Source organism: Xiphophorus couchianus, chromosome 23, assembly GCF_001444195.1.
Source record: "Xiphophorus couchianus chromosome 23, X_couchianus-1.0, whole genome shotgun sequence".
Lineage (NCBI taxonomy): Eukaryota > Metazoa > Chordata > Actinopteri > Cyprinodontiformes > Poeciliidae > Xiphophorus > Xiphophorus couchianus.
The window spans coordinates 2,674,765-2,702,585 of NC_040250.1; the positions used below are offsets into that span (position 1 = coordinate 2,674,765).

Sequence of the window (27,821 nt, forward strand, 5' to 3'; positions counted from 1 at the left end):
ACTTTTCATGCAATATTAAATTGAAATTCAAAATTATTTTCACTTTTGTGGTCAACAAAAAATTTAATTTGAAGTAATTTTATTTTCTTGATTGAAAATATGCTGCACAGTGGCACAGTTGGTAGCACTGTTGCCTTGCAGCAAGAAGGTCCTGGGTTCGATTCCCGGCCGGGGTCTTTCTGCATGGAGTTTGCATGTTCTCCCTGTGCATGCGTGGGTTCTCTCCGGGTACTCCGGCTTCCTCCCACAGTCCAAAAACATGACTGTTAGGTTAATTGGTCTATCTAAATTCTCCCTAGGGGGCTGTGTGTGTGAATGGTTGTTTGTCCTGTATGTCTTTGTGTTGCCCTGCGACAGACTGGCGACCTGTCCAGGGTGAACCCCGCCTCCCGCCTGGAACGTAGCTGGAGATAGGCACCAGCAACCCTCCCGACCCCATTAGGGACAAAGGGTGAACAGAAAATGGATGGATGATTGAAAATATTCCTCAACTTGCTCCGGTAATTCGTGACGTTATTTCCTTGTTGTATGAGGGCCGTGAATTTACAACATTGGGCAAACAATGCCACGAGAAATGTTAAAAGTCCTTACTAATGGGTCTCAATGTCTCATCAATTTATGTCTATTAAATCCAACAGAACTTTATTCGTCTGTTTAGTTTTTTTTTTTAGTTTTGTTTTTGTAGTGAGAAAAATACTTGAGATGTGACTCAACTGCCTTCAAAGACCACTGGTACATTGTTCCCATAACTGCTGACGCAGCACCAGTTGATCTCCTTCTCCATTATTTCCTCATCTGTGAATAAGACCCTGTGAAAACTAAACTCCTTCTAAACACCCAGTCCACTTCATACTGGGCTGGGAAAGTCAGTGAAAGATATAGTTCACAGTCTGATGAAATACATCATGTACAAAATGGAGAAACTAGATCCTAATGCCTCCGAAATGGATAACCACAAGACTTTGGCTGCACCTAGAAATTTTGTCTATTAATATTACTTAGAGAATCACTGACAAGAGCAACCTTGGCAGAGTCAAGCTCTCACCAAAGACGAGCCCGACTTAGTCCCTTAGAAATTCCCCAAAGACATGATTGAATACATTTTCCATGTCCACGAACTCTTGTAAACTGGTTGGGTCAACTCCCATGCACCCTCCAATTAAAGAAGATTAGTAGACACATTTCAAGCTGTCCTGTCTCAACACATTTAGTCACAAGATGCCCTCAGGTGGTGGCAGATTATGTCCAGCACCACTAAGGCACTGATGTCATCCTCTTGGCTCATATTGTGGAAATGTATGGTTTTTCAGGTGCCAAAGAACTTGTTCTGTTATCTACAGCAGACATAAGAGGATGTGATGTTGGGCCCTGGGGATGGATTAACAGGTGCTTCTCAGATGATCTGAAATGTGTCACTGTGACACGTGTGACACGAGCAGAGGAGCTCTGAAAAAAAAACACCAACTGGAAGTCAATGACATTTCTGTAGGTGAAGTCCAGTTTGAAGAATTACTTATATTCTTCAAATTTTGACACTTTCAGACCTTTTCTTGGCTAGTTTATATGATCAGTAATGTATAAAGCTCAGATTTCGTAGATATGGTAATAATATTACATGAACACAGCCACAAACTTGCCATGAGCTTTCAGACGTGTGGAATTTTTTTAATATCATCTGATTGTTAATAAAGCCACTTTCACATACAAGTTGGAGGGTGTGGACAGACTCAACTCTTTATACTGATTAGATGTTTATTCAAATTGATGGATCTCATCAAACGCAGGTCCTTGGCTCTCTGTGGGCGGTGGAATACCATCTGCTGTTTGCTCTAATTGTTTTTGGAAAACTTGGTGTTGACTTTTTCTAAGTCATCGATGTTCCTTCTGAAAGAAAAACAGACAGGAAACCATTGGAGGGTACAGGAATTAAGAGATAGAATGCATTGGTTATATAGCATGAATAGTTTTAATGTTTATTAACAGGGCAGAGTAGTTTTTATTTTTATTTGTTCAAAGTTACATATTTGTCATTTCTAACAGACATTTATTATGATCCTAGGAATTTACATTTGTGTTATCCCATTAATATACCTTTTCAATATAGGCAAGTTTTTAATTAGTATTGTTATGCTTGGCAAAATCTCCAAAACCAAATGAATACAAACTTGAGCCCATGCAGATTTTGATGTTTTACGTTTGTCTTTGCCTGTTTTTTCTCTCCTATTTTTTACCATTGCACCAAATCACTGTACAATTTTTTTTCTTCTTAGGGCCACAGAAGTCTGACCTCTGGCTCGTTCACCCATAAAAAATACTCTTAAACCCAAATAACTATGATTGCCTTCACACCAGATTTAAACCGACTTAGTCTCCAGGTTTTTGACAGCTTTTTGAACATCTTTAGAATGCAGCACAGTTAGAAAACCTCACGACAATCTGAAGGCAATCATGACCCAATAAAGCATGGTTGCCTAATTAGTACAAGGTACAGTTTTATCTCTACTGCTGTCTTAACTATGCTACTATCACAGGTACTACATCCCATACATGGATACTTATTAAGACTGTTATCTCCATATTTTACTGAATTTCTCTTTCTTAAAATGACATCATGGCAAATGTTCTTCAACCTGCTTAGTGATAATTTGGATCATATTTAATGTCTATTTATGGATTCTTTAAAGAGAAATTGGTCAGTTTTTCAAGTGAAAACCATATGAACAAATACTGAAAAATTCAAACCAACAAAACACTTTTACTTTTGATCCTTCACATTATTTCAAGTTTATTCATTATTAAAGAAAAAATAACTTGAATCTCATCAATCATTATTTTGTTTTCCCACAGTTTCTTCTTGATCTTCAGTGACATATCCCATTGTTTCGCTACATCAGTCTTACATACAATATATTTTTCTATTTGAGTTTCCTGCCTTTGTGTTTTTAGTGATATAGTTTACTGCTTCACACAAAGATTAATGTACTGCATAACTGTGCAAACCTATTTGGGAACAAGAACGAGAGTAATTTTTCAGAGCTTAATATCAGAGATAAATAATTGAAAGATGGGGAATACTCACCCAGTGGTGGCACATTTGTAAAAGAGAAATCCTTCAAATATCCATCAGAACAAATCTAACATTCTTCAAGCTCTCTAACAACACCAGTCGGATGAAAAAAACAACAACTATAGAAACACATGACACTCTGTCCATCATCATCCTTCAGATGTGCTGCCAGCAGGGGTTCTGATCAGAGTAAATATGTCACTTTCAAAAGATAAAATGGGGACTGTTAATACAAGAGCCCCACTAGAAATGTCTACATACTGAAAAAATAGATTTTGTATATTAAAGACCATGAGACTTTACACATTTGTTTTCTCATTTTATTAACTTTCTTTCAACTCTGCAGAAAATCCAGTGAATGGGATGCATCTCAATAAACTGGAATATATGTAAACTCAAATTAATCATATTCACTATACAGAGAGTAATATATTTCAAATGTTTATTGATATTAATTGAGATATAAACAACTCTCACTTACTCCAAACCCATATTCTCAGACAATTTGAATAGTACATAAAAAGAAAGATTTTAAATACAGGAATAAAAATTCATTGCACTGACCACTTGGTCAGGGTTTCTTGATGCTTGAATAACTGTATTATTGCACTACAGGTTCTGCACAAGTGTTCAGGGAGCCCATATTAATCTAAGAGCGGCCTTCAGGTCATCTACATTGTTGAATCTGGTGCATCTCATCTTCCTTCTCACAATACTCCACAGATCCTTTGTGGGTTTGTTGGCCAATCAAATCCAATGGTAACAGAAGCAGATTACAGTACTTCTGGTAATATGAGCAGATGCCAAGGTTTCTCAACATTTCCTTAAAACTTGGACCTATTTTAACCTGCTGTACTTTATCATCTTCTCAAGGTTTTCTGTGTTGTCCTTTACATATTTTCCTTCCACTCAATTTTCCATTAACATACTTAGTTGCAACATTCTAATCAAAAAGCCAGCTTCTTTAAAAATGGCTTTCTTGGGGAGTGTGTCAATGATGGTCTCCAGAATAACTGTAAAGTCAGCTGTCTTCTCCACTATTATGTTGTTCATAGCTATTGCAGTATTACTAATGTTCCAATTTTAAGGAAATTAGATTTTTTTAGCTATGATCCAACACACCCCTTTGTGTGCATTGAATCTTTAGAATTTATTGAAGTTATGCCTCGCAACATACAAGAAATAAATGCCATTGCATTTCATGAATATTTTTTTTGTAATATGAAAAATGTAACATGTAAATAAACCCTCCAGACAGTTTGGAGGCTGTGCGTCCAAGTTCGTTCTGGCTGATTTTGTGTCCATGGCTTGAAGTGCTGTGTGTTCTCATTAAAGTGGAAATGTTGCATTATGGATGAGGAAGCAGGTAACATGCAATCCAGCTAGCTCAACACTGTTCAAACATCATGTACGTACATATACCATGTTAATGTGTTTTAAATGGACAAATTGGGACCTACTGGTTCATCTGAAACTTCTGAGTGACTTTGTCCTCCAGTGTTCGCCTAATGTCAGTTTTCTGTCAGAAAATAAAACAGTGAAGTTTTAATTATCTTGGATCAGGATCCAGACTTGATAAATAATCCATGTGCCAGTCCTGCCTTGTTACAGAGAAAATAAATTCATATTTCATTATCTCCTTCTGTTCCTCACAATAAAGCTGATTGAGTTTTTTTTCCACATCAAAGTTTATGCCTCAACCTACTAATTAGAATCATCTCCACAAGGTCATGTTTATACCTTAATTTGCATGTTACTGAGCAGCCTGTCTCCATTCAACAGCTGGTTATACTGCCATCCCCAGCCCACCTCGCCCACAAAACTCTGCCTGGGCGCCGGTGGGGGGGTGTCAGGAGCAGCTCGGCATAAATAACTTAGATCACTGGTTGCCTCTGGAGAAGTGGCACCCACACCAATGTAGAGGGGGAAATAATTCAATCTCGGCCTGTAGTCTCCAATTCCATCTGGACCTGGTGAGAGTACGAAGTTATGAGGAATGAAATTTTGTCCTTCTTCAATTGTGATTTGTGATTAATGGTGCCTGTGGTTGCATTAAGCTGAATTATTGCGTTGAGGTTGTCATTATTTTTTTTAAAGACTACATTTTGTGTTACTCGGTTTATCTTTTTCTGATATCAGCTTGTTTTTGATGTTCTGAAACATATTGGACTAGAAAAAGCAAAAACAAAGGAAGTGGCAAACACTTTCTCACAGTATTGTAAGTTGCTTGAACTCTAGTTGAAATGTTAAGCAAGAAGAAGAACTCATTATAGTAGAGGCAATTTCCACGTTTCATGCCACGCAATATTCTTTATATTTTTGGTTATCCATAGAGTAAATATCAAAAGTGCAGTAACAAAAATTATTTTATAATATTGGTAAAACAGATATTTCCCAATTCTTATGTTACTATCTTATTCTTTGATCACAGAAAATTGTCCTTTAAAACTTCCTTTCAATCATTTGAATGCTTAAAATCCATGTTATTTATTCATTTATTAGACTATGTCATCTTACAGCTACATCAAAATTGCTTTAATTTAATTTTTAGCCTTTCAGAGTCCCAGCTGAAGGAAACACATCAAAGGCACATTGTGAGTTAGATTTTCCTACCTGTGAAAAGAATCCTCTGCCCATAGCGTGTCTCACCTGAGTTTTTGTTACTATTCTGCATCATTTCTAACTTATTATATCTGGAGCTTAGAAAGAGTTTTGTAAACCCCCTGATCGACTGACAACATGAGCTCAACGGACCTGTCCATGGGTGTTATGCCTGGCTGTAATACAACCAGTGGTTGTCATGGCGCCACTGCCTGCGGCCTACTTACACTCTACAGCCAGGAAACCTACATTATCTACCCAGCTATGCCCTTATCTAAATATCTGTAATATTATTCATACAAATAGATTTGCATGTGGAGAGAGAGGCACATCAGACGGTCTCATACATACTTAACTATTGTACACCATTCAAAAGAAGTAGTTTTTGAAAGGTAAACATAGTTACGACCTTTAAACTACCCAAAAGAAGGTTTTAATGTGAAGATGTCTAATTTTGATTGGTCAAAAAATGATCTAACCTGGGGTTTCTTTTTAATAAATATACATTCCTAAATATGAGCTTTTAATGATTCATTTATGTTTTGGCATTTCACGTAATTGTATTTAAATAATTAAACTTATGTGTTATAACAAACATGTGTTGGACTTCCTAGTCTTTCGTGGAGTTTGTTATATATGCCATTGTTCTTTACCTTTACACCTGTAATTCCTGACAACGTCACTTGGTGGCGCCAAAGCACTACCTTTCCCACATTAACATCCCTCGCTCCGTCCTTTGTTGAATGGACTCGCCCATAATAAGCCTCCTCCGTGTTACTAAATCCTTGTCAAATCAAATAGATGACGATGGATTTGGAGGAAACAGAATTTTCTCCCTGTCTAAATAATATGAATAGCGAATAAACCGAACTGAAAATGGTCATTACAGAGTTTTCTTTAGTGAGTTTTTACATCTAGTTCTATTTCTATATCTCCGTTTGGTAAGTTAATTACAAAATGACCATTGTGCCAATACGACTTTTTACAAGTATCCCTAAAAAGAGCCTCAAACAACCCAGGAAACAACAAAAAACAAACGGAAAACATTATGCAAAATAATAATAAAAAAAATGTTGCCACCCCATTTCGTTGTTTTAACTTCCTTCTGTCTCGTGTAATCTGTATGAGAGCATTACATGTATATTTAATAAAGCTTTTTGTTTGAAAAAGTAAGTAAAGTTATAAAAAAAACGATTTTTATTTATTTGCAGAACTTTATTTTGAAAATCGCACAAGGAAGTAGTATTTCTAACTCCTTCGGACTTGATGTCGTATGTCAGTCACCATGGTGGTAGCATACAACAGAACACGGCGAGCAGTGGTGTACCATTTCTCACTTTTAGTTGTATGTAAACGCGAATAAAATGAGTTTTCTCAGTGAACGTAAGGTGTTTTGACATTTTCGTGATGGACGCCATGTTGTTGCTGTCTGGTTAGCTTGTAGCCGTTAGCTTTCCTTTTGTTTACCGGATCCTTTATGGAATTTCTTCCCGTCGCCAGCAGAATGCTGAGGAGACAAGGAATATCTTCACGTAACGCTGGCTTCAACGGTGGGACTTTAGGTTTGGCAGTTTGAAAATAACTCAACGAGACTGTTTGATACATTTTTTATTTAAATAAGTTTTAATAGTCAGTAGCAGCGGGGACCGCTGTTGGCAGCCGGTTTCGGGTTGGGCAGCAGAGAGGGACAGACACCCCGAGGAGACCGCTCGGCTGTCTGGCTCCAGTCGTGGCCTGGCTTGGGGCACTCCCAGCTCCAAACCACAGCCAACAAGAATAAAGTACAACAAAACGGAGGCCTACATCTGTGCATATACATCGCCTCTGGATTCCAGTAAAGTGGTTTTCAAGAATAAGAAACTGCGCTACACGCCGCCTTCCAAGACAATGGCGTCTTATGTGGATAACCGCTTTCGGCAGGCTGTGATGATGAATCCGTCTGAACGGACGCAACAGGTCAGTGGGGGGTGGGGGGTTACTACATTGTACTGCTAATTACATCTGTCGTGCTTATTTCTGGAAGTCTGTTGCAACATCTCGACACTGCAGCGCCCGAATCTGCAACAGTTTAACAATGTTTCTGTGTGCAACTGTTGCCATGCAGTTGCTTCCTGTTAGGTACGGCTGCATCATTGTTTAAGCCCCTTATCAGCTCAGATAATCGGGTACACTTAACTTACAACAGGAGCTGCATTGACGGTGGGAATTAAACCCGCATGCATTCGTGTGCATCGTGGTTTCAGGTCGCTGTGGTGAGCAGGCTTGGCACCCTATAGTTCACTCCATGCGGTATACATCAGTATGGTGGCCCCTAATGTTTTCGATATTCCTCTGCCTCCATAAAGCATCCCAGCATGCCACCAAGTTCTGCACAAACCTGTTAATGACCATTTAATATAAATCAGATGCGGCAGAACATGCGAGACGGTGAGCCACGAGGACCAGGAATAGGGACCACAGCATCACAGCACAATATGAAACAACAGCAAGCAACGCGAGATTGTTCGATTTATACCATAAGATACTAATCCTTTCTTTGTTTACATACAAAACTTCACCAGGGTCTTAAAATTGGACTAAAGGTTTCTGCGTGCTATGTAGTCTACTGTGTTTGTATTTGTTGTGATGCACAGAAATTGAAGCATGTAATTCATTATTTACACTTCCATCGAAAAATATAGATATGCAAGCTATGGCTGTAGAACTTTAGGGAAACATCTTATTGAAATATTGCTTAATACTGCAACGTTAACATCAACTGCCAATCATTTTTGTTTCTTTTCTCTTATCACAATGACCCCCCAACTTGAACATTAGCATATTGGTCATCAAGCTATTTATAAGACATGGGCATATTCTGGTTGAACTCATTCACACTCATTATGTTACATTTCATAGCCTACAAAATATTGCATCTAAACGGTTCTTTGCCATTGCAGTTTTCCACACTTGGGGATTATGGTGCATTCTACAGTCAGGCTGCAGAAAATTGCAAAAATTATTGTTGCAATGTCAGTGTGTGCAATATTTGTATTGCAAAGGACAGTTTGGAGTGCAATAATAATTGAATAATATATCAAAACTTTTATCACAATATTTTGTGGTACTATTGTCTTAATGATAAAAATTACTTATTGTTTAGGTTACTGTGTCTGGATGGCTCAGCATTTATTGTGCCATAACTCTGTTCTTAAGAAACATTCCCATTTGAAATAGGCACTTACTTCAGGAAGTGTGATTTGTACTGCACACAGTAACTGCACTCAATCATATTTTCAAATTTTCTGATTTTTATTGACTCTCTTGTGAAGCAAACAGCAGAGAAAATGGTAAAAATAAAATTTTAGATAATGCTTAGTTTTTTTAATTTGATTTAATTTCATCAAAGTTCTTGTCATACGTTTTTCACTATAAATGATAAGCGATATGATAAATACCCATTCTTAATTCCCAGTGTTATGAACTTGCATTTTGCATTGTAATGTAAAATTTAGTCTCACGGCAGCAGATGTCACAATGGACACTAATGACATTACGTAAAATGCTAAATGACACAGAATGATGGAAGGAAAGAAGAAATGGGGATAAATCACAACTGATGATGTCATTGCAATATTTGCCAATATTATCGTTGCTGCAAAATATTGTAATATACTGTAGTTCAGATCTGGAATAAAGCTCGACTTTGTTTTTCTGACACTCATTGCTCTTTACTCCTCTTCTCACATCTCTGTGTCTATGTTTGGATTCCCTCTCTTTGAAGCTCCTGAACTGACTTTGATCCACCCGGACACCTTTACATAAGCTTTCATTAATAGTGATTTTTTTTTCTGATTTACAACTTTTATAGGTCAAACATAAATGTATTCTAGCTGTAAAAAATGACATCCGGTTGGCACAGACCTTACGCGTAAGAGGCAATCAATACAATAACACTTAAACTGGGGGTTAGCGATGGAGCCAAACCCTTCGTGTCTCTGTCAATAACAGTGTCATTGCTGGCTTGTTAACTGGCCCAGGCCGGTGATATTTACAGCATTTTTGCAAGCTGTAAATTAAGTGGATGAGAGATGCCAGCATCTCTCATCCACTTATTGGGGAAAAGGAAATTGCTGCCATTAGAGTTTTATGATGAAGCAACTGCAGAGAATATTTCCATTTACAGCCGATCAGTAGGGTATGCATTCAGTTGGGTTGTTGAATAAAGAAAAGAAACTCTGAGATTTGATTAGAAATGTTGGAGTCCGCTGCATTGGATACATTTTTTTTAAGAGTTAACATTTTTTCTGACAGCCGAGCTTTGAGGATTTATCTCTGCATGCTGTGCCAGTTCAAGTTTGAGAGGTTCTTTACCTGTCAAACATGTGTGAAGGAGTTAAATTGTCAACATGTTTGATTGAAAATTCTGAGAAAAATCCAAGGTTTCTATGGAGTCTGGAAAAGTATGAAATTTGGCTTAAGTTATGTTTCTGGTTATAGAAATAAAAATGAGTATTTCAAATATTTGTATAGTTATCCTTTTATAAACTGCAGCATTCATCCAGACATTTTTCCGTTGAATTATCCGTTTGCCAATCCATGTGTTTTCTGATTTTCAGTTTGTCCGTTTCTGTCCAGTTTCTGATTTTTACCAAATTAGTATTTAAATGAGTGTCTGCGGTATAAGTTCATTATGTTGAGATTTAGGACTAATACACTAAACATCCCACGTTGTGCAAAGATGCAGAAAATATTTGCGGAAGTCTCTGAAGAAAACAGAAAAATAGGAAAATAAATCTGCAGGAAGGCAGCTCTCTGCATGCTTGTCATTTTCCATTTATGATCCACATAATTTTTCACCCTCAGAATAAAAGCCTCTGCCGAAAGCTAAGTCATTTCCAGCTGTATCTTTGTGTTATTACAGATCATGCCATTCTGACACTGTATTGGTGTTGAGTGTTTTTCATTCCTGTGTGTTATTCATGTGTGGAGTGGCTGCAGCGCCTCAAACGGGTTTATCCTAATGGTGCTGGCAGGACCTCTCTGTCAGGATTAGCCAACTGATGCAGGGATCTGTCTTTATCTGTGAAGACTCACCGCAGCGAGGCTTGACCCCGAGCCTCACGCTGGTGTCACATGGCAGGTTAAATAACTGACCACTTGACAGTTTGTGTTCTCGCACGTTATCTGTTTTCTTTTTTGTGATTATAGGGTGGGATGTCAGATATTTTAGGCACAGAGGGAAGAACAGACAAAGGAGGGTGACATAATTTTTCTGCAGAGCACTGCTGCGCGTGTTCTGCGTTACTCTCAGTTGTAATGCAAATTAAGCAAACAGGACGTGATGGTTTTAGGTTTCATGGCTGCTTTGTGTCTGTACTTACTGATGTGTTGCAGAGAAATTGAGACTTTTGGTTGTGAGAGATTTGAATAAAACCTGAAAGATGTGCAGCAGTACTTAAAAGACTAGACCTGTTGTCGATTTCTGATGTACGGTTTTTAGAATGCTTCAGCTGGTCAGTGCAGGTTCTCTTTGAGATCTTCAATATAAAAAGGCATAAAAGTGACACTTTTAACTCAGCTTTTTGCCACAAGACCTCATCAATTCTTTACATCAGGAAAAGCGGGGGCCTCATTCCATGTAAGACTGTAAAACTGTGTGTTTTTTTACTAGTCTTCTTAAACAAATATAAGATAATAAGGGAGCTGACATTCTAAATTGGTTTGAGCATCAATTCCCTCATCAGCGACCTGGTAGTGAGTTTAGTTTGGGTTTGTTGGAGCACAGACGCAACTGAGGGTGTTTTCATTCCTGATAGTCTGGTTGACTCGGTCCCATTCGGGACCAAAATTCAACATTTGTTCTATTTTCAGCTGCTGTGGTTCATTATCAAACTGCACTGTGTGAAATAAGGCAAACTGATTGAAAACCCTGTTCATTTTCTGTTTGCTCATTCAGACAACACATTCTTATGCAGATTTTAAACTTTTAAAATGACTGCACTTCATGTGCACTGGCAGCTGACGACCTGTCTGTTTGTCTTTAAGGTCAAAACCGACAGTCTTTGTTTCAGAGACAATGAGATTTTCCACTTGTGACCGACTGCTTAACACAAACAGTTTTTTTTTCTTTTTTCGTTGCATTGTTTTACGGAGACTGAACACTGGTTTTATTGTAAAGGTCATTTTTAGTTATGTCAATGCAACAGAAAATCACAATTTTAGAGGGGGAGGGGATAAAGCATCATGCTTTTCCCTCAGCAGTGGGAGGGCTGAAGATGTTCGCAGCTTGACTTTATTTATCAACAGGGACGTATCTGGATGCAAGAGCGGCATCTCTGCTCTTCTTCAGCCAGGTGGCAAAGCCAAAGGGCACAAACAACAAACCGCCCCCCCGCTGCAGTGACCCTGGTTTACGGTCACAGAGCTGCAGGGACACGCCGCCTACTTTACATTGTTTCCACATACTCTGGGGAAAGAGCAGGAGATCAGTGGCGGCTCGCTGCGACCAAACTGGAAAAAAGAAGACAAGTTGGAAAGTTTAATCTAAGAAAATAGCAGCTTTTGACACTAAACCAAGGCATCCTTAATGCAGCTAAGTTGGAATTTATTAATGAAATTCTAAGTATTTGGCTGATTACATTAAAGATATGAAAGTGAGCAACTAAAGTTTCTTTATTTTGGGGTTTTCTTGTTGGGTTTGCGAAAAAAAAAAATCCCCCATAACTTTAAAAATACCATAAATCATGTAACCTGAATGTAATTATGTTTAATAAGAGGTAATGAACTATGATAGGCCTTTACATGACAGAGGCACTTCGCTGGTTGAGATGATTGATGGTGGCGTTGTTCCTCAGCATCCTGCTCCGTACAGTCAGGAAGAGGAAAAGCACCAGGATGTCTTGTGAACCTTTTACAGGAAGCGTGCCTCCAACGCTTTCGCTCCAAAGCAGCGTTTCTGTTTTTTTTTTCTTTTCTTTTTAAGTTTCTTTTTTGTTTTGTGAGTTGCTTCCTATTTTTGTTCTGGTATCATAATCATCTGAACATCTGTTTGAAAACCTTCCTGACTGAGTTTCTAGAGCAGGGCTCTTTGAGGACGGTAAAATAAAAAGCAGTCCATTTTTCTTGCTGGCAACTGAAGACTTGTTAATTCCCCAAAAATCCGATCCAACCGGTATATTTAGCTGCCACTTGCCTTGGTGTTTGTAGAGCTGAAGTGATGTCACATGTTATTTCTGAGTGGAAAGTTGAGAGCGTGTGCAGACTGAAGTAGTTACACACCGCTGAGTCTCAGTGACGTATTCCTCTGAGCCTAAATATGGGGGAAAGTTTCAGGAAGGGAAAAATCAAACATGAGTCATCAGGGATGCCCAAACAGAAAAGGAGCAGAGCTTCAGACGAGCTTATTTCAAACAATATTTGTTCTGCAATTGCAGTAGGACTGGATGCTGCTCAGTGGATTGACTCTTCAGGAAGCATCTAATGAATTAAACTAATACTGTTTGATAATTATTATTTTATTAATCACTTAAGTCTGCTTTAAAGTGGGAATCTGCGATCCATAAATGTTTTCCTTTGCTGAAACTCAAACGAATGTTTGTGCAGAGCTGGAGGTAAGCTAATAAGGAAAACATAGATCAGGTGTAGTTGCTGCAAACTGACCTAAACCCGCTGTAGTTTGACCTGTAGCTCATTTATTACAAGTCCTGTACAAAAACTAGCTGAAGTTCTGTTGACTAAAAACAGCATTGGTTTTGCTGCAATGATAACATCTGATACTCTAGAATTAATTTTTAAGATTATTCAGCTGGCTTGTACAAGCCAGTTGTTTTGCACAGATCAGATATTTTACATCCCATTTTCGTAAATGTTTAATTTAGATTTTTTTAATACGTTGTCTTATCAATTGGGTTTTAACCGATTTCTAATCTACAACTAAAAATTATAATGCACAAGTCTACTTTAAGTGTTTAAAGAAAAATAAAACGGCTTTCTTAAAAAGAACCCATAGTCAATGGTTTATCTTGTCTACTCTGTAGGATTATTGTTTTAACATGTGAATCCTTTTGCACAAAAAATATAAAAATGTTCTGTCAATAACGTTGTTGTTACAGTAGAAATTAGTTCCTTAGTTATAAGTTTCCAGTCTATTCATCTCATTGTTCTGTTAGTAATTCTTGACTCGTTTTAAGTCGGACATAAAGTGTTTAAGGCGGATGCTTCCTCAGGAGGTCCATGTGGAGAGAAGTGTTTATGCTGCAGAAGAGTCTGATTTCCTTCAAATTCTTCATGTTTCTTATACAACAATAGAGGGTCAGAGAAAGTTAATGCAACACAGAGTCCAGTTCCCCCCATGTTGCCTGCTCTTCATGCTTTCTCTTTCTGCTCTTTGCGTGTAATGAGGGCTTTCTGTAGGTTGTGCTCATGCAGCTGCTGCTTTGATCAGCCGGTTGCACCTTTCTGTTGCAGCTCACAGCTTGTGTGCATTTGCCTGAAGTTCGATTGGTTTCCTCCATGATCCGTCAGCGGTCGCATTGTTCCTGTGCTTTTTATCTGCCAGATAAGCTTCAGCAATGGCTTCAGGGTCACTATGTACAGTGTAACTGACAGAATCACACACTCTACTAAGAAATGTACGTTTTAGGTGCCCAGGATAACATTCCTCTGGGTTTTTTTCTCGCACTAAACAAAACATATCTGGAGAGTAAATTCCTCCAGCTTTCCCAGCAGGAGGATACGGCCGCCAATCCGCTGAGTGACCACAGCCTTTACATAACCTAACCCCTGACCTCTTGGCTTGGACAGTAGATCAGTTTGGACAAGAATAGACCTCTTAAACACCAGTTTTTTTAATGCTGTTCTAGTATTTAAAGGGGACCAATTCACATTTTGCAGGTTTTGTACTTCTATTTGGGTTTCTACTGCTTCTAAAAACAGCCAAAGTGCTGAAAAGAACCACCCAGACTTTTTTTGGTAATAGATAGACCTTATCCGGTGTCTGGAAAATGAGCAGTTTCAAAAACTTCCCGAATGTAACGTTACAAATCAGCAACCTAGCAACCCTAGCAAAGCCCAGCCTGTTACCAAGCAACCACTGCCTAGCCCAGCCCATCACCTGGCAACCCAAGCTGAGCTCCAGCATGTTTAGTCAGCTGGTTGTACTGTTGCATGTGTTGTACAATGGAAAGCTTAGTTTCCATTGTACCATTTTTTCCCTCTCTTGCTCTCGGTGAAGATGGACGCTTTTTTCTTCTTCTCCCTCCCTGCTCTTGCCTGCCCTGCTTGCTCTGTTTTTGTCTTGTCTTTTTCTATATTTTTGGAGCCTTTCTTTGCACATCCTCCAAATCTACAAATCATAGATCTGATCAACCGGTCTCTCAAGGCAATTGATCAAATTTTCTCGACGAGAAGAATGGGCACAGGAGAGCCCTCTTGTCCTGCGGGGACACACCCGACGGGATACACCCTGGATTTATTCTTGATAACAGTATTTCTGCTGTTTGGAGCTTGCGGATACCTGGCTTATCGACAAATTTGTGATGAATTTGGCCAAACTAGTGAACACTCAGACTGTTGGTGTGGACAGAGACTCAAGTTGGATTGGAGTCTTGGTGAGACTCGCAGCCCAGTGAGGACTCTAAAACTCACTAACAGAATGGAATCGATCTTGGAGAAATTGCTAGTTTTGGTTCAGTGGAAAGGGCAAATTAATTTGGATGATTGGGAACTGAGATGTATCGGAGAGACTTTAGGGAAGATTGAAATTTATAATCTACCTGACCTAAGACATTCTGTATCTGAATTGGCTTTCCCCATGTTGCCTTGGAAGGGCTGCATATTCTCCAATCTCCTTGAAAATATGTAAACATAACACTCCTTCCCACCTCACCCCTTTCTGTTATCCAGGCAGCTGTGAAGCTGAGCACTCCCAAGGACATTCCTCGATAACAACATCTTATCGGACTTCTGTCTGGAAGCTGAGCAACATGGTTTCATGGCCCTGTGATGCTACCGTCTTCACTCATGTCTTTGTTTTGCCCTTTTTTCGTCTGAATGTTGCCATTTGCCCTAATGCGTCCTTTCCTCTTTTTTATTTTATTTTGTTAGAAACTGTGGAGTACTCACTTTTTACCCAGAAAAGGAATTAGAACTAATTTAGAATCCAGAGACTCTAGTTTATTAGTCACTCTTTAGCTTATATTTTAGAAACTGTAGAGTTTTTGCTATTTAGATCAATATTAGATTATATTTTTAGATTATTATGCAGAGAGACTCCTATTATTGCAACCCAGAAAAGGAATTAGAACGAACTTAGAATCCAGAAAAAATTCTTCCAGAACAGGAGCATTTAATTTTTATTATTACTTAGAAACTGGAGTACTCATTACTTTTACAAATTTAGAGCACACTTAGAAAGTCCAGAGAATACTTATACTTGTCTAGCATCCCAGAAGTCCAGAGGATACTTACTTACTTACACTTATTTAGCAACCCAGAACAGGGATTAGAACTTAAAATCCAGAAAAACTACTTTAGCAACTACGTTTTAAACTCCTATTCTTCCAAACCATAAAAGGAATTAGACCAGAGGATACTTACTTATACTTGTCTACCAATCCTGAAGAGGAGTATCTAGTTTATTTACTTTGGATCAACATTATTAGCTTTATATTCTTTTGCTCTTTCCTTTGGTATATTTTGTTTGTATTTCCTTTTAATTCCTCTAAAGCACTTTGCATTGCCTTGTTGCTGAAAATATGTTATATAAATAAAATTACCTTTACCTTTGTTGACTTACTATCCAGAAACCAATTGTTTCATTTTTGTTGGTTGTGCATGAGGCTCTACTTCTGCTTTTCAAAGATGTACTGTTGCACAACTGCGCATCTGTTCACAGTTATTTTCTCGTGCGAGTGTAAATGTTGAATTGGGGGCGTGGCCAACAGCAGCTTATTTGAATTTTAAGTGACAGAGGCACTTAAACAGCTCGTTGTGAAAGGAGAACTGAGCAAACTAAAATCTCATTATCTAATGATTTTGTACAAAAAATGTAACGAACTTCTTTTTGTATATCCCAACTTCTTTTGTATATATAACAGCAGCTATCCTAACATGTTTATGAAACATAATTGGTCACCTTTATGCCTCTGAATCTAAAGTAGACCTCTGAATTTTATTTTGAGCCACCTCTTAATCAGTAGTGGTGGTATTATTGTTCTTTGATTGAATTTGTTGTTATCCTGGGTCCTAGACAGTACAGACCCACTCTGCTGTGTAATCCACTGTGTAATCCTGCCTCACGGTGGACTGCTCAGGCGTGACATGGATCAGATGGAGAGCTGATTAATTTGCCTGATTATAAATCTCTTAAATCCCATTACGCAGGTTCTACATGTAGCTAATACTTGTTTACACTGTTTGTAAAAATGGTACTTAATGATATTTGGTTTGGCATGACAGGATCCAGGACAGTGCTTATGGTGAGGATACTTAAGTACACAAGGCATATCTAGAATCAGTGAATACACATTGGAAAATATATATTTTTAAGACCATGTTTAATGAATTCTCAAGCAAATTGCTCAGTAGGAAAAATGGAAAACTAATACATTACTGAAGCATTTATTTTTTGTAGATATTTTAACTATCTGATTTAAAAAGTAAACCATAAAGGAGAGATGCACCTATCAGACTGATTCTGATAGTGAGAAAAAATATGCATTAGTGAGAAAAAAAGTTTACTTTAAATGGTGAAAGTTATTTTTGATGCATTAGATGTAAAGAGGGAAAATTGTCCACTTCCTGTCTGTGGTCGACTGACGCGTCTTCACCACAAACGATTAACCAGCCTTTCATGCAGCCACATTTTATGCAGCTTGTATAAAAGACCCAGATTCTGTGTGCACATTTTTCAGAATTGTGTTTTAGGTTGTGCATGTCATTTATTGCTTTGCAAAGGTGTTTTCCACAGCTTAGTGGTAATTTAGTAAAAGAGGAATGAGGCCATGACTGACAGATTGGTGTAGCTTCTGCATGCATGTCTCTGCTCAGCTGCAGATATTTTCCAAGCAGCTCACAGCTGTCTGTGTGGGAAACATGCAAGACACCAGACACACAAAAATTACCATTCAAAACAAAACATCTTGTTTTTAAACCTTTTCTGAAAGTTTTGTCTGATTCCATGAACAAGATTAAAAACTGTTAAAACAGAATTACAAGCCAAAAAAGGTTGTTATTGGGAAAGAAAACATAAAGAGTGATTTACATCAACTCTGACCCCACAGTGAACAAGAAAAAAAGATACACAAAGAACATTTATTTATTTGTGCTTTAATTTATTTGGGACAAATACAGTTGAATATGGAGGCAAATATTTCAAATATTCTTCCATATGGCAATGTGTGAATTCATATTTTCAGTTCTGTGCTGAACTTTTAAAGAGAAATAAATTTTACTTGCAACAAATAACTGGGTTTTAAAATTTCATAGACACCTAAAGAATTAAATTATAGTGCTTTTTATTTATAAAATAATGATGAGGACAAAAGATAAACTCAGTGAGTTTTGGCTTGAACTTGAATTTTGATTTATGGATAAAGAATATTAATAAATATTAAATAAAATAATGAACAGATTATTTTTTAAAGAAAGATTTTTAGAGCTTAACAGAAAATAAATCCTGCAAATTTTACACAGGAGTACCAGAATGGTTGATCAATACTTTTTAAAAACCTTTAGGTTGTGTGCCGGGGTCCCCTGGCATGAATACTTGAGACTTTCTTTGAAAGTGCTTATAGCTACCTATTTTAATAGTTCAAACATATCTGGTCCAAATATATCTTGATATGCATTAATATACAGAGTGGCACCACAGCAGGAGCTAACATGTACAGTTTTCCTTATTGCTACTCTTGGGATACAGACAATCAGTAGCAAGTAAAATGAATGGTGCTGATTGTCTGTTCTAGGAAGCTAAAATCATGCATTTCAACTTCCCAAGCTGCATTTTCTTTTGAATCTTTTAAATACAATGCATGATAGTCTAACCAGTGTAAACAGCAGCACATGTTGAGAAAGGACAGGAAGTTTCTGACATATGATGACAGATTAAAAGATGAAAAGGTTTTTGCAATAACTTGTGACTTCGTTCTGTGAAGCTGTGAAGATTCCAGTGATTAATGTGGCCTGTTGATCCTCATGAGGTGCAGCGCAGCTCGTAGGCAGGTTTTTACTCATCATGAGGTTTCATAAGAGCCGATGCATTCCTCTAGCAGCAGGAGCAACAGCAGCTGTCTGCTGAAGGAGGTTGCTCTGCACCAGCAGCTGTTGAGTTTGGCCTACAGGAATATCTGGAGTGCTAGATGTTCACTTTCCTCATTTATAAATCAGTGATCAGTGTCGTTCCACTTCCTGCATGTAGCAGAGCGAGCTGGTGTACCGTATCTGTACCGTTGAAATCTTATCTTGGTAATTGGCCCCTGAGGGTTTGTCTGACCTGAGGCTGGTCACGTTTCCCACCTCACAACATTTTCCCCCAGTTACCCACTGGAGGGGAAAACGTTCATTCACTTCCAGGGCTTGAACTTAATCTGATTCATGTTGGAATGTTTGACAGTTTCTTCCCACTTCCTGCTGGGGAAAGAAGGGCCGTAATTATCCCAAAGGCAACTCCAATTATCTTCCTAACATTTCTGAAAGCAGATCCCTAGAATGCAAGTCGGGAATTTTATTTTGGAGTCTTGATCCAGAAAACTTTGCACTGTAAGGATTTGTTCTAGAACGGAACCTCATAAGATGTTTACTGGAGTGATGCAACGTTAGCAGCCCAGAAAACATCAATTTGAGTCTGCTGACAGTGTGGTATGTGCACCATTCCAGCTGTAGTTTTTCTCTAAATGATGTCAGTTCATGTATTAGATGGTATTATCTTCTTGGCGCCTCAGAGCTTCTCCTTGGTTGACCTTTTATGATGCCAAACGTTTTCCCATGCTTCCCTCTGCTTTTCTACGAATCACCTTTGCTGTAATGAATATTTCGATCTCCTTATGCATCACTCAACCTTGATGCAGGAAAGACAAAGAATCAGAAGTACGATTACATAATACTGCATTAACCTTGTGCAGAGCTAAAGCCCGACAGCCTTCTTAAAGTGGCATTTGCTTGTTTGTGATTGAGTAATTTGATTAGAAAACATGGGATGGAAAAGTTTAGAGAGGGAAACAGTTTGAGCAATTCAACAGGACACTATCAGCTCAAATCAAAACCACACAGTCATGTTTATACAAGTCTGCTGGTTTAAAAAAAAAAAAAAACCCTGAAGGAGGTGGAGCCTTGACATAGTTGCATCATACATGCTGCTAATCAGACGCTATGCTGGGAATGAGTGGTTGTAGTACTCACCATGACTGAGTCAAAACTTGGAGGAAAAAATAGAAAAAGAGGCCAATAAGCAGAAGTTATTCTGATTTCATTTTAGATTCTCGATATAACAGTAGTTAAAAAATAATATGATCTAGATCTAGAAAATTAAGTTATTTCTGTTGATATAACATTTTAGGCCTGCAACAAGCAATTATTTTAATAATAAATTATTCTAATAATTAAATAAATAAAATCGGCATATTCTGCAGATTTTTTCATTTAACCACTTTAACCTAGGGACACGAGCTGCGAATTAGCTTGTGCTATAAGCACTTTGATGCAAACATGAGACTGCTTCTGTTCAGTTTGTCTGTGTTGATGTGTGTCTGTCTCTATCAAATAAACTTAAATTAATTAATTTAATTCAATCAGTCAAACAGTCAAATTTAATTTATATAGCACATTTCAGCAACAAGGCATTTCAAAGTGCTTTACATCACAAAAACACAAAATCATCTAAGAAAGAATCAACAATCAAAACATTACCCTAAGTCAGGTAAGTTCTTAATTGATTATGTTTCAAAGGCATTAATTGAAGTTTTTAAAAACTTAATTAAAAAAACTAAATATTATTTATAAAAAATATTTAAGCAATATTTTTTGTTTCAAGTATTTCCTATTGTTAAACAAAAAATAGGAATAGAGTAACAAATGTAAATAACAAATAATTCTGATCTTTTTAAAATAATAAAATAAACATCTTATTCCCTAAAGTGCAGTAACAGGAATCCATTAGTGTGCACTTCTTCATTTGCAGCAATAGATGCATCTTCAGCTAAAAAATCCTTCCAACATGAACATGTGAAAAGCTCAGACCTTTTTGCTTAACATCAATTCAGTGTAGCGGATCTGTTGACTATGTTTTTATAACCAGGTGAAGCTAAAACTATGCCACTTGAGGAGTTCTGGGTTGAACAAATCTACAGGAAAACTTTTTTTCTGCTCTTTTTAGTTCTGTCTGTCACTGAGACTTTGATGCGTTGTTATTTTTGCAACAGTCCAGACTAAGCGATATCAATTGTCTGAGATTTTTCAATATTACAGGGCAGATTGGAATGGAAGTGGAAGGACAAGTGAGAATAATTATTAAAATAAATTGAAGTTATTTAAGTTTCATCAAATTTGCTTTACTTCTCCGTAGTTCTTGTCTGTTTTGGTTTCAGAGGATCAGAAAATGTGTGGTTGAGTGTTTTCATGTGAGCAGTTGACTTCACCGCTCGCCTATGAAGTTGTGACTACCGCTTGCAGCTGTGTTGTTGTTGGGATTAATGGAGACTGCATTAGGGTAATATTGCAGGAAAAGATGCATGCTACTCCTGCATGCAACCCCAGCTTGAGGGTATGGTACCGACCTGAGACAGTGATTCTGTTACAGCCATCTTCTGCTTGACAAAAGCAACCAATGTCACAAGCATTATATTCTTGCTGCTTTGGGAAAATCAGATTTAGTAAAACTGAACTTCTTGCAGCTTTACACATTCAGACTTAAACTGACTTTTGAATTGTTCCATGATTGTGTAACACTAAAATAAAAAAAAAGACAGATTCCCCAAAATATTTTTTGTGCAAAAAAATCTAATAAAAAATTTCATCCATTTGAATAAATGACAACTTTTATTCAAGATGATGTTGGATGAAAAACATTAAAACCTACTTGTATGTATTTTTCTTTGTTTTCCTGCTGAACAGATTTTTATCTTTTTGACCAGATGGAATTCTCAAATTCCTATGATCAGTATTTTAACACCAAAAACAAACGTATTGGTTGTTCATGGCGTGCTGTGCAAGCTGATTTTCTTTCATTATCTTGTGCTCTGTCCTTGTTTCTCCAAGATGCCATTCGTAGCATTTCCAGCTGTTACAATACATCTGCAGCAAAGAATTTCCTGCTGTGGAGAGCATGTGTGAACTATGAGCACAGAGAAAGTTTCAACTGATTAACGTTTACATCAGTTATCAACGCAACTTAATCTAAAGCATCGATGATGGTAATAAACCTGCACACAAACAAAAATTCATTAATATAAAGCCCAGCCATATGGAAGTAGATCTTGCAGTGAAACAAAAGGAAAGGGTAAAGTGAGGACTTAAGTCACCATGATTGTTTTGGGAAACATCCTCAGGACGTAGTCTGAAATCCTCATCCGTCTGGAGCGGAGGCCTATTTCAGGCGAGGCGAAGTGAAAAGCTTTGGGTGGGATTATGGGGCAACTCTGTAAACAGGAAACTTCCATTCAAGCCCTAATCAGTTTGGTTTAAATTAGTGTTACAGTACGCACTGCATGGTAAACAAAAGAACGCTACAGTCGTTTTGTGAACAGTGCAACATTTACAAACTGAGAAGGGTTTCTAGTAGCACTTTAAGTGGAAGAAAATAAGTGCAGTTACTCCCCTTAATACCATACAAATATGGGACAGAAACATGGGTGATATTTTTATAGATTTATCAATGGATCAGTAGTTTTACAGACATTTAAAAGAACAAAAGCATAAAGCCACTTATCCAGGAATTCCACATGAGCCAAATAGAAAGTGTACAAGTTCAAAAGGAAACCACAAGAAGTTCAGTTTAAAGTTTGTGACCAAGGAGACAGAGCAAACATTTAGAAGAGGATACTCTGGTCAGAACTTTTAGGCATACATGCCTCACCCTTAACTCATTATCCTCATGGTGAAACATGGTGGTGGCAGCATCATGTGGTGGGGATGGTTTTCTTCAACAGCTACAGAGAAACTGTTAGAGTTGATGGACAGGTGAGTTGAGCTAATTTCAGGAAAATCTTAGAAAAAGCCGATGATTGTACCATTTGGAAAACTTGGGTAATGCTAACTACCACAGGACCAGCTGTCTCTGCCAGGGAAGCAGAGAAAAGGTTTTTAGGAAGTTATTACACCAAAATAAAATCATATTTAATTCCAATTAAATATGATTTTAACATTAGGTTTTAACATCTTTTAACATTAGGTTAAAAGATTATGAAACCACAAGTATTTCTATAAAATGATAATTGGCATGCATTGTCTTTTGCAGAGGTGCTGGACATTCAGTCTGCTGTAAGAGCCACTGAGTATTACCAAGCGATATTATGTGTTCTCTTAAAGACTTGCACCAGTCTGTTTACAGAGTTGGGTGTGTATTTTTTTCTCTTGTGCTCTAAAATAGTAATAGTTTGGTGAGAACAAAACTAGAGTAACTCCCAAGCAAGCTGCAGTGTCCCTCCAGTGAGCGGGGAGTGTTTGTGGCCTTCGGGGTTTGAAATAAAAACTCTTGCATGAAAGCTGCTCCAGCAGGACGGAAAGCTTTCCCCCACTGTTCCCTAGCAACCAGCTACAGGAGTGGCATTGTAATTCTACAATTATTTCATGCAGCAGGCCATAGGACAAAGCAGCAGAGATGTAAAAGATTGATTATTGAATTCAATAAATATTTTAGATTCAGCTGGGGGAGTCTGAGGATTAATGCCTCTGTTCTTCAGGAAACGCAACTAATTGATGCTTCAACTGAACAGAATTGAATCCGAGCAGCGAGGAACCTGGGTTCTGTTCTCCCTTTGTGTTAAACTTTAGGATTTCATTAGCAGCTCTCCTCCAAGCTTTGGCTTCTTTTTGTGTCAAGTTAATTGGACAGCAGCAGAGGGAGGGAGGTGATGCGGGAGCCGAGCCTTTTGGGATCCTTTAGGCCACCAAGCGAGCGATTAGCCCTGGGAAGATTAAAGCACATCTCCATCCCACTTCATCCACCCCTGCCCTTTCTTATTGTTTTTCCTTTGAGCTCTCATGAATCGATCTTTATATATGATGTTGCATAACTTTGCGATTATTGTGGCACACCTCTTTGAGGGCTTTGTCTGAAAGAGATGGGGCGGGTATCATTTGGCCGGACATTTGGCGTTTTTCCCGGGAAAAAGACCCTCTAGGTTGAGGTTCAGTGGCGGAACAAAGAGATTCCTTTGTGTCCAGTATTGCTGTGTGTCCGGCGTTGAATCCTCACTGAGCTGCTGTTGTGGTTAGAGATTCTAAAATAAGACAAGATTTTAATTAAGATCATTAACCCTAATTACGCAGAGACAATTCCATTGTTTTGTTTTATTTATCATCATTGTTTTTATTATTATTATTATTGTTGTTATTGTTATTATATAATATAAATTGAGATGGTTTAAATAACTAAACCATTTCAATTTTGCCTGTATTTAACAAACAGTTGAAGTAAAACTTTGTCATGTGTTGAGTGTAAGAACAAATTATTTAGTGAACTTGAAAATTGATGCCCACTGAGTCTCTTAAAAACATGTTTTGTTTTAATATTCTGTCGATATAGCTAGTGTAATTAATGGATAAAACTGGAATTTTCCTGAACAATAACTAATATTCTTTATTACATAGAACAAAAATACTTAAACATCTGGTCTTTGACATATAAATTGTATCTATGAAGTGCCACTTAGAGCATAATAATCCTCCCAAATAATCTTTTTAATAATCAACTGTATTCACACATAAATTCCTGGGTATTCAAAATGCTAAATATGAGGAGAATAAATTGGAGAATTGCTGGGTGATACTTTGTCATATTAATCATTTTTACCATAAATATGACAAAACAATATCGTAATAAAGTTTTAGAAAGTATTTAGAAACTCATCAATCTTCTTTTCATACGTTGTGTGTTTGTGTAAGCACCACACAAACACACAAAAACAAATACTGTTCTGAAAGTAAAAGGTACCTTTTGTCAAAGAGGTCAACTTAAAACAAAAGTTATGTAAGTAGGTGTTTGTAGTGGTAAACAGCACACAAGAATTGCATTCAATTATGTGTTCAAATATTGATAGTTTTTCATACAGTTTTTCATGGATTTACACTAGAAAATAACTCAAACTGCAAAAGTAGTAATCTCACTACATAGTCATTATTCAGATTTGTAAATGTTTAGTTAAATTGCAGTGGACCTCCAACTATTCATAGAAATTTCTGGGTAAGACTCTAAACTATTCAAGGAAATAATTTGAGAACTTTAATTTTTTTTCCTCAGCTCATTTGATGGTGAATCTGATACTTTGTCACCTTGTTTGGTTTGAAACTGTTGGTCTGTCAGAGCCAACCAGTGACTGACTCTGAACACAGTTGACACACCCATACACACTCCGCACCTCTGCAGATGTAGTTTGTATCCACCTGAGCCAGTTATGGTGTAGATACTACAAGGATCCATACGGAATCAGCATTTGCAGCCATTTTTTTTCTGTGCACGCCTTATCCAGCTTGTGGACACTAAGTGCCAGCACCTACTTCTTGTTGTGGTGTTTATGGTCAGTTCTGTACAGAGGCTGGCTTTGAACAAGCTGTGGTCAGTAACCATGGTAACAAAGTGTGCCAGCAGGCTGCTTGCTTGATGTGTTTTGTTGCTGCATGTCTGCATTAGTGACAACAAAGAGCCTCTGCTGGGACCCAGGAGGACCCCAACTGTGGCCAAATATCCCCCTCTTTGTTCCATGAGGCTTAGAGCTTCAGGTGTTTATAGATGGATTGTTCATTTTATGCTGCTTTAGCTCTTAATAAGTATAACACAGGCCTGAAGGTATCTGATTTTTACTGGTGTTAATGTTTTATTTGCTACTTTCAGGAAAAACTTGGAATATGTTGCTTTGTTTTATATTGACTTCACTTCACTGAGTCAGCAGTGATAATTAAATAGCTGTAGCAGTCTGCTTGCTGCAGGGATAATGGTAACAACTTGCCAGACAGAGGCAGTAAAGTTTGTCCTTTATCGTAGTTGAACTTGTCTTGTTACCTACAAGCACAGGAGTGGAGTATTTTGTCCTGGCAGTTTTTGCTGCAGCTTCAGAATATGTACTCAGTATGGAAGCTCTTGTACTGTTCCCCCTTTTATTCCGTTATACTGATTAATCTGTTATTTAACAAAATATTCTTTCAGGTTCTGGTTGTTCCATACGTTCTGGACACAAGATGTTTAAACTTGTACCTCAACATTGTAGCTTGGAAGAATTGCTGTGAATTGTTATGTTCATCCATTTTTTCATATTTTTCCACACTAAAAACACAAATTAAATTTTTTTAGGACAAGGTTGTATTGATAGAGCTACAAAAACGTCTGCATAGTCCTCTTCGTCCACCTCTGACAGGGTCATCAGGCCTGCTGCTTTCCACCATTCATCTCATTTGCATCCCGCTGGAGACGGAGTTCATTATCGGTCTTGAGGGTTTTATCCTGGCGAGCAGCTCAAGTGGGCACCGCTAAGCTCATTCACATGCCTCCCTGGCTCCCGTTCCAACCAGTCGCCATGCCCACCGGCTTCTTAAGCTCGGTGGGGAGGAAACATCAGTTTCTGGCTGTGGCAGCATAGCTTTTCAGTTCACCAGACCTCCTCAGACCTCTACATTAGCATTCTGATAGGTGTAATTTCTATCAATCTGTAGCAGAAGCTGAAGTGGACGCTGTTTGGAAGCAAAAGGAGAGCTTCGTCTCTGACTTGAACACATCTAAACAGGTGGCAGAGGAATGTAAGTGTGTGTCTATTGCCGCATTCAGCTTCCAGTCCTGGGAAAGAAAATGGCAAAGTCCACTCTCCTGTCTGAAACCGTTAACACCCGGTGATTAGTAAGACCAATAACTAGCTTTGAATTACTCCTGACAATTCCATTTAGATTTTAAAGTGTTGTAAAGTAAGAATATGATATGATAGTCCAAAAATGTTTGTCTTTTTGACCCCATATTTAGGAAGTCGTCAAGAATGTTTCTTTTTTTCCAAATCAACGCTGTAAAATTTTCTGAAATTAATTTGAAATTCTTTAAAATCTGAAAAGACCAAAAAACTCAGCTTAGTCCCCAACATTTTGAATGTTTAATTCCACTTTAGGGATTTTAACCAGTGTGTTTACATTACTTCACTATTTTTATCAGCAAACCCTCCACCTAAAATAGTAAAACAATTTCTGTAAAAACGGTACATAAAATGCAAAGGTATGAGAACATTATTTTTTACTAGGGAAGGAAGTGCGTCAATGGTTGACAACATGAGTTTTGGGGCATCATTATTATTATTATATGCGTCATCAGATTTAAACTAGACAAAAAACACCTTGATTCAAGGTCCTGAAGACAAAAAATGTCAACTAAAAATTTGTTTTTAAAATATGACCATATTTTTTTCCACTTTGAGTTAATATTTTAAAACTGTGTGTGTCTTATTCAGTATTAATTTCATTTGGGAATTTTAACCCCTCAAAGGTCAGTAGGTCAGTCCTTACAAACCTCCATAAAATATGTTTGTTTTTAAACACACAAACTTACAATTTCAGTAACAAGGGCTCCTAAAAGTTTGAAAAGTTTCTGCATTCTTTGAAGGGACGTAAAGTAGTTCCATCTGAAGGATAAACATTAACAGTTAGTTGTCCAAACTGGAATCTAAACATAATGGAAGTTGTTAGTTTATGTTGAGATTAATGTGGAACTAAAATGCTTTTGGAATTAATCTAAAAAAAAGGAATAAACTCAATTTTAGTTCCTGGTGTTGTGCTCAGACCAGTTTATTTGGTGAAAGCGGGTGCAGATAGTGGCTGCCGCCACCATATGACCTTGTTTTAGCATCCACCTGCTCTCTCACTCAGGCAAATGGATAAAAATACCGTGCAGATCCCACACTCTCTGTCAATATAGAGTCAAGGACAGCTGCCGGCCACTGTGTTAACACGCGGGAATGTACAAACAAAGGCGAGGGAATGCACGCAG

General features: G+C 37.8%; 2 protein-coding genes across 10 annotated transcripts in view; one reads left to right on the forward strand and one right to left on the reverse strand.

Moving 5' to 3' along the window:
- Positions 1-1,015: 1,015 nt before the first annotated feature.
- spmip2 (sperm microtubule inner protein 2) lies at positions 1,016-5,909 on the reverse strand. Its single transcript, XM_028008903.1, has 4 exons — positions 5,681-5,909; positions 4,808-5,037; positions 4,528-4,586; positions 1,016-1,884 (listed from the first exon to the last, which is right to left on the reverse strand). Exons 1-4 carry the CDS (start codon positions 5,742-5,744, stop codon positions 1,830-1,832), a joined length of 408 nt encoding a protein of 135 aa, XP_027864704.1. The 5' UTR covers positions 5,745-5,909; the 3' UTR covers positions 1,016-1,829.
- Positions 5,910-6,935: 1,026 nt separating this feature from the next.
- Positions 6,936-27,821, forward strand: part of rapgef2b (Rap guanine nucleotide exchange factor 2b) — a 101,211-nt gene continuing 80,325 nt past the window's right edge. For 6 of the 9 annotated variants that reach the window (XM_028009793.1, XM_028009794.1, XM_028009800.1 and 3 more), the window contains exon 1: positions 6,936-7,624. In XM_028009793.1, coding sequence (XP_027865594.1) covers positions 7,556-7,624 — 69 coding nt within the window. In that variant the 5' untranslated portion in view covers positions 6,936-7,555. The remainder of the gene's footprint in view (positions 7,625-27,821) is intronic. The other 3 variants (XM_028009795.1, XM_028009799.1, XM_028009801.1) reach the window with 1 other exon arrangement.

Coding starts and splice junctions, on each gene's coding strand:
- spmip2 (XM_028008903.1), bottom strand. CDS start 5,744: ATGATGCAGAATAGTAACAAAAACTCAGGTGAGACACGCTATGGGCAG. Junction 5,038..5,680: donor GCAGAGGATTCTTTTCACAG/GTAGGAAAATCT, acceptor TACTCTCACCAG/GTCCAGATGGAATTGGAGAC. Junction 1,885..4,527: donor CAGAAGTTTCAGATGAACCA/GTAGGTCCCAAT, acceptor TTTTTCTTTCAG/AAGGAACATCGATGACTTAG.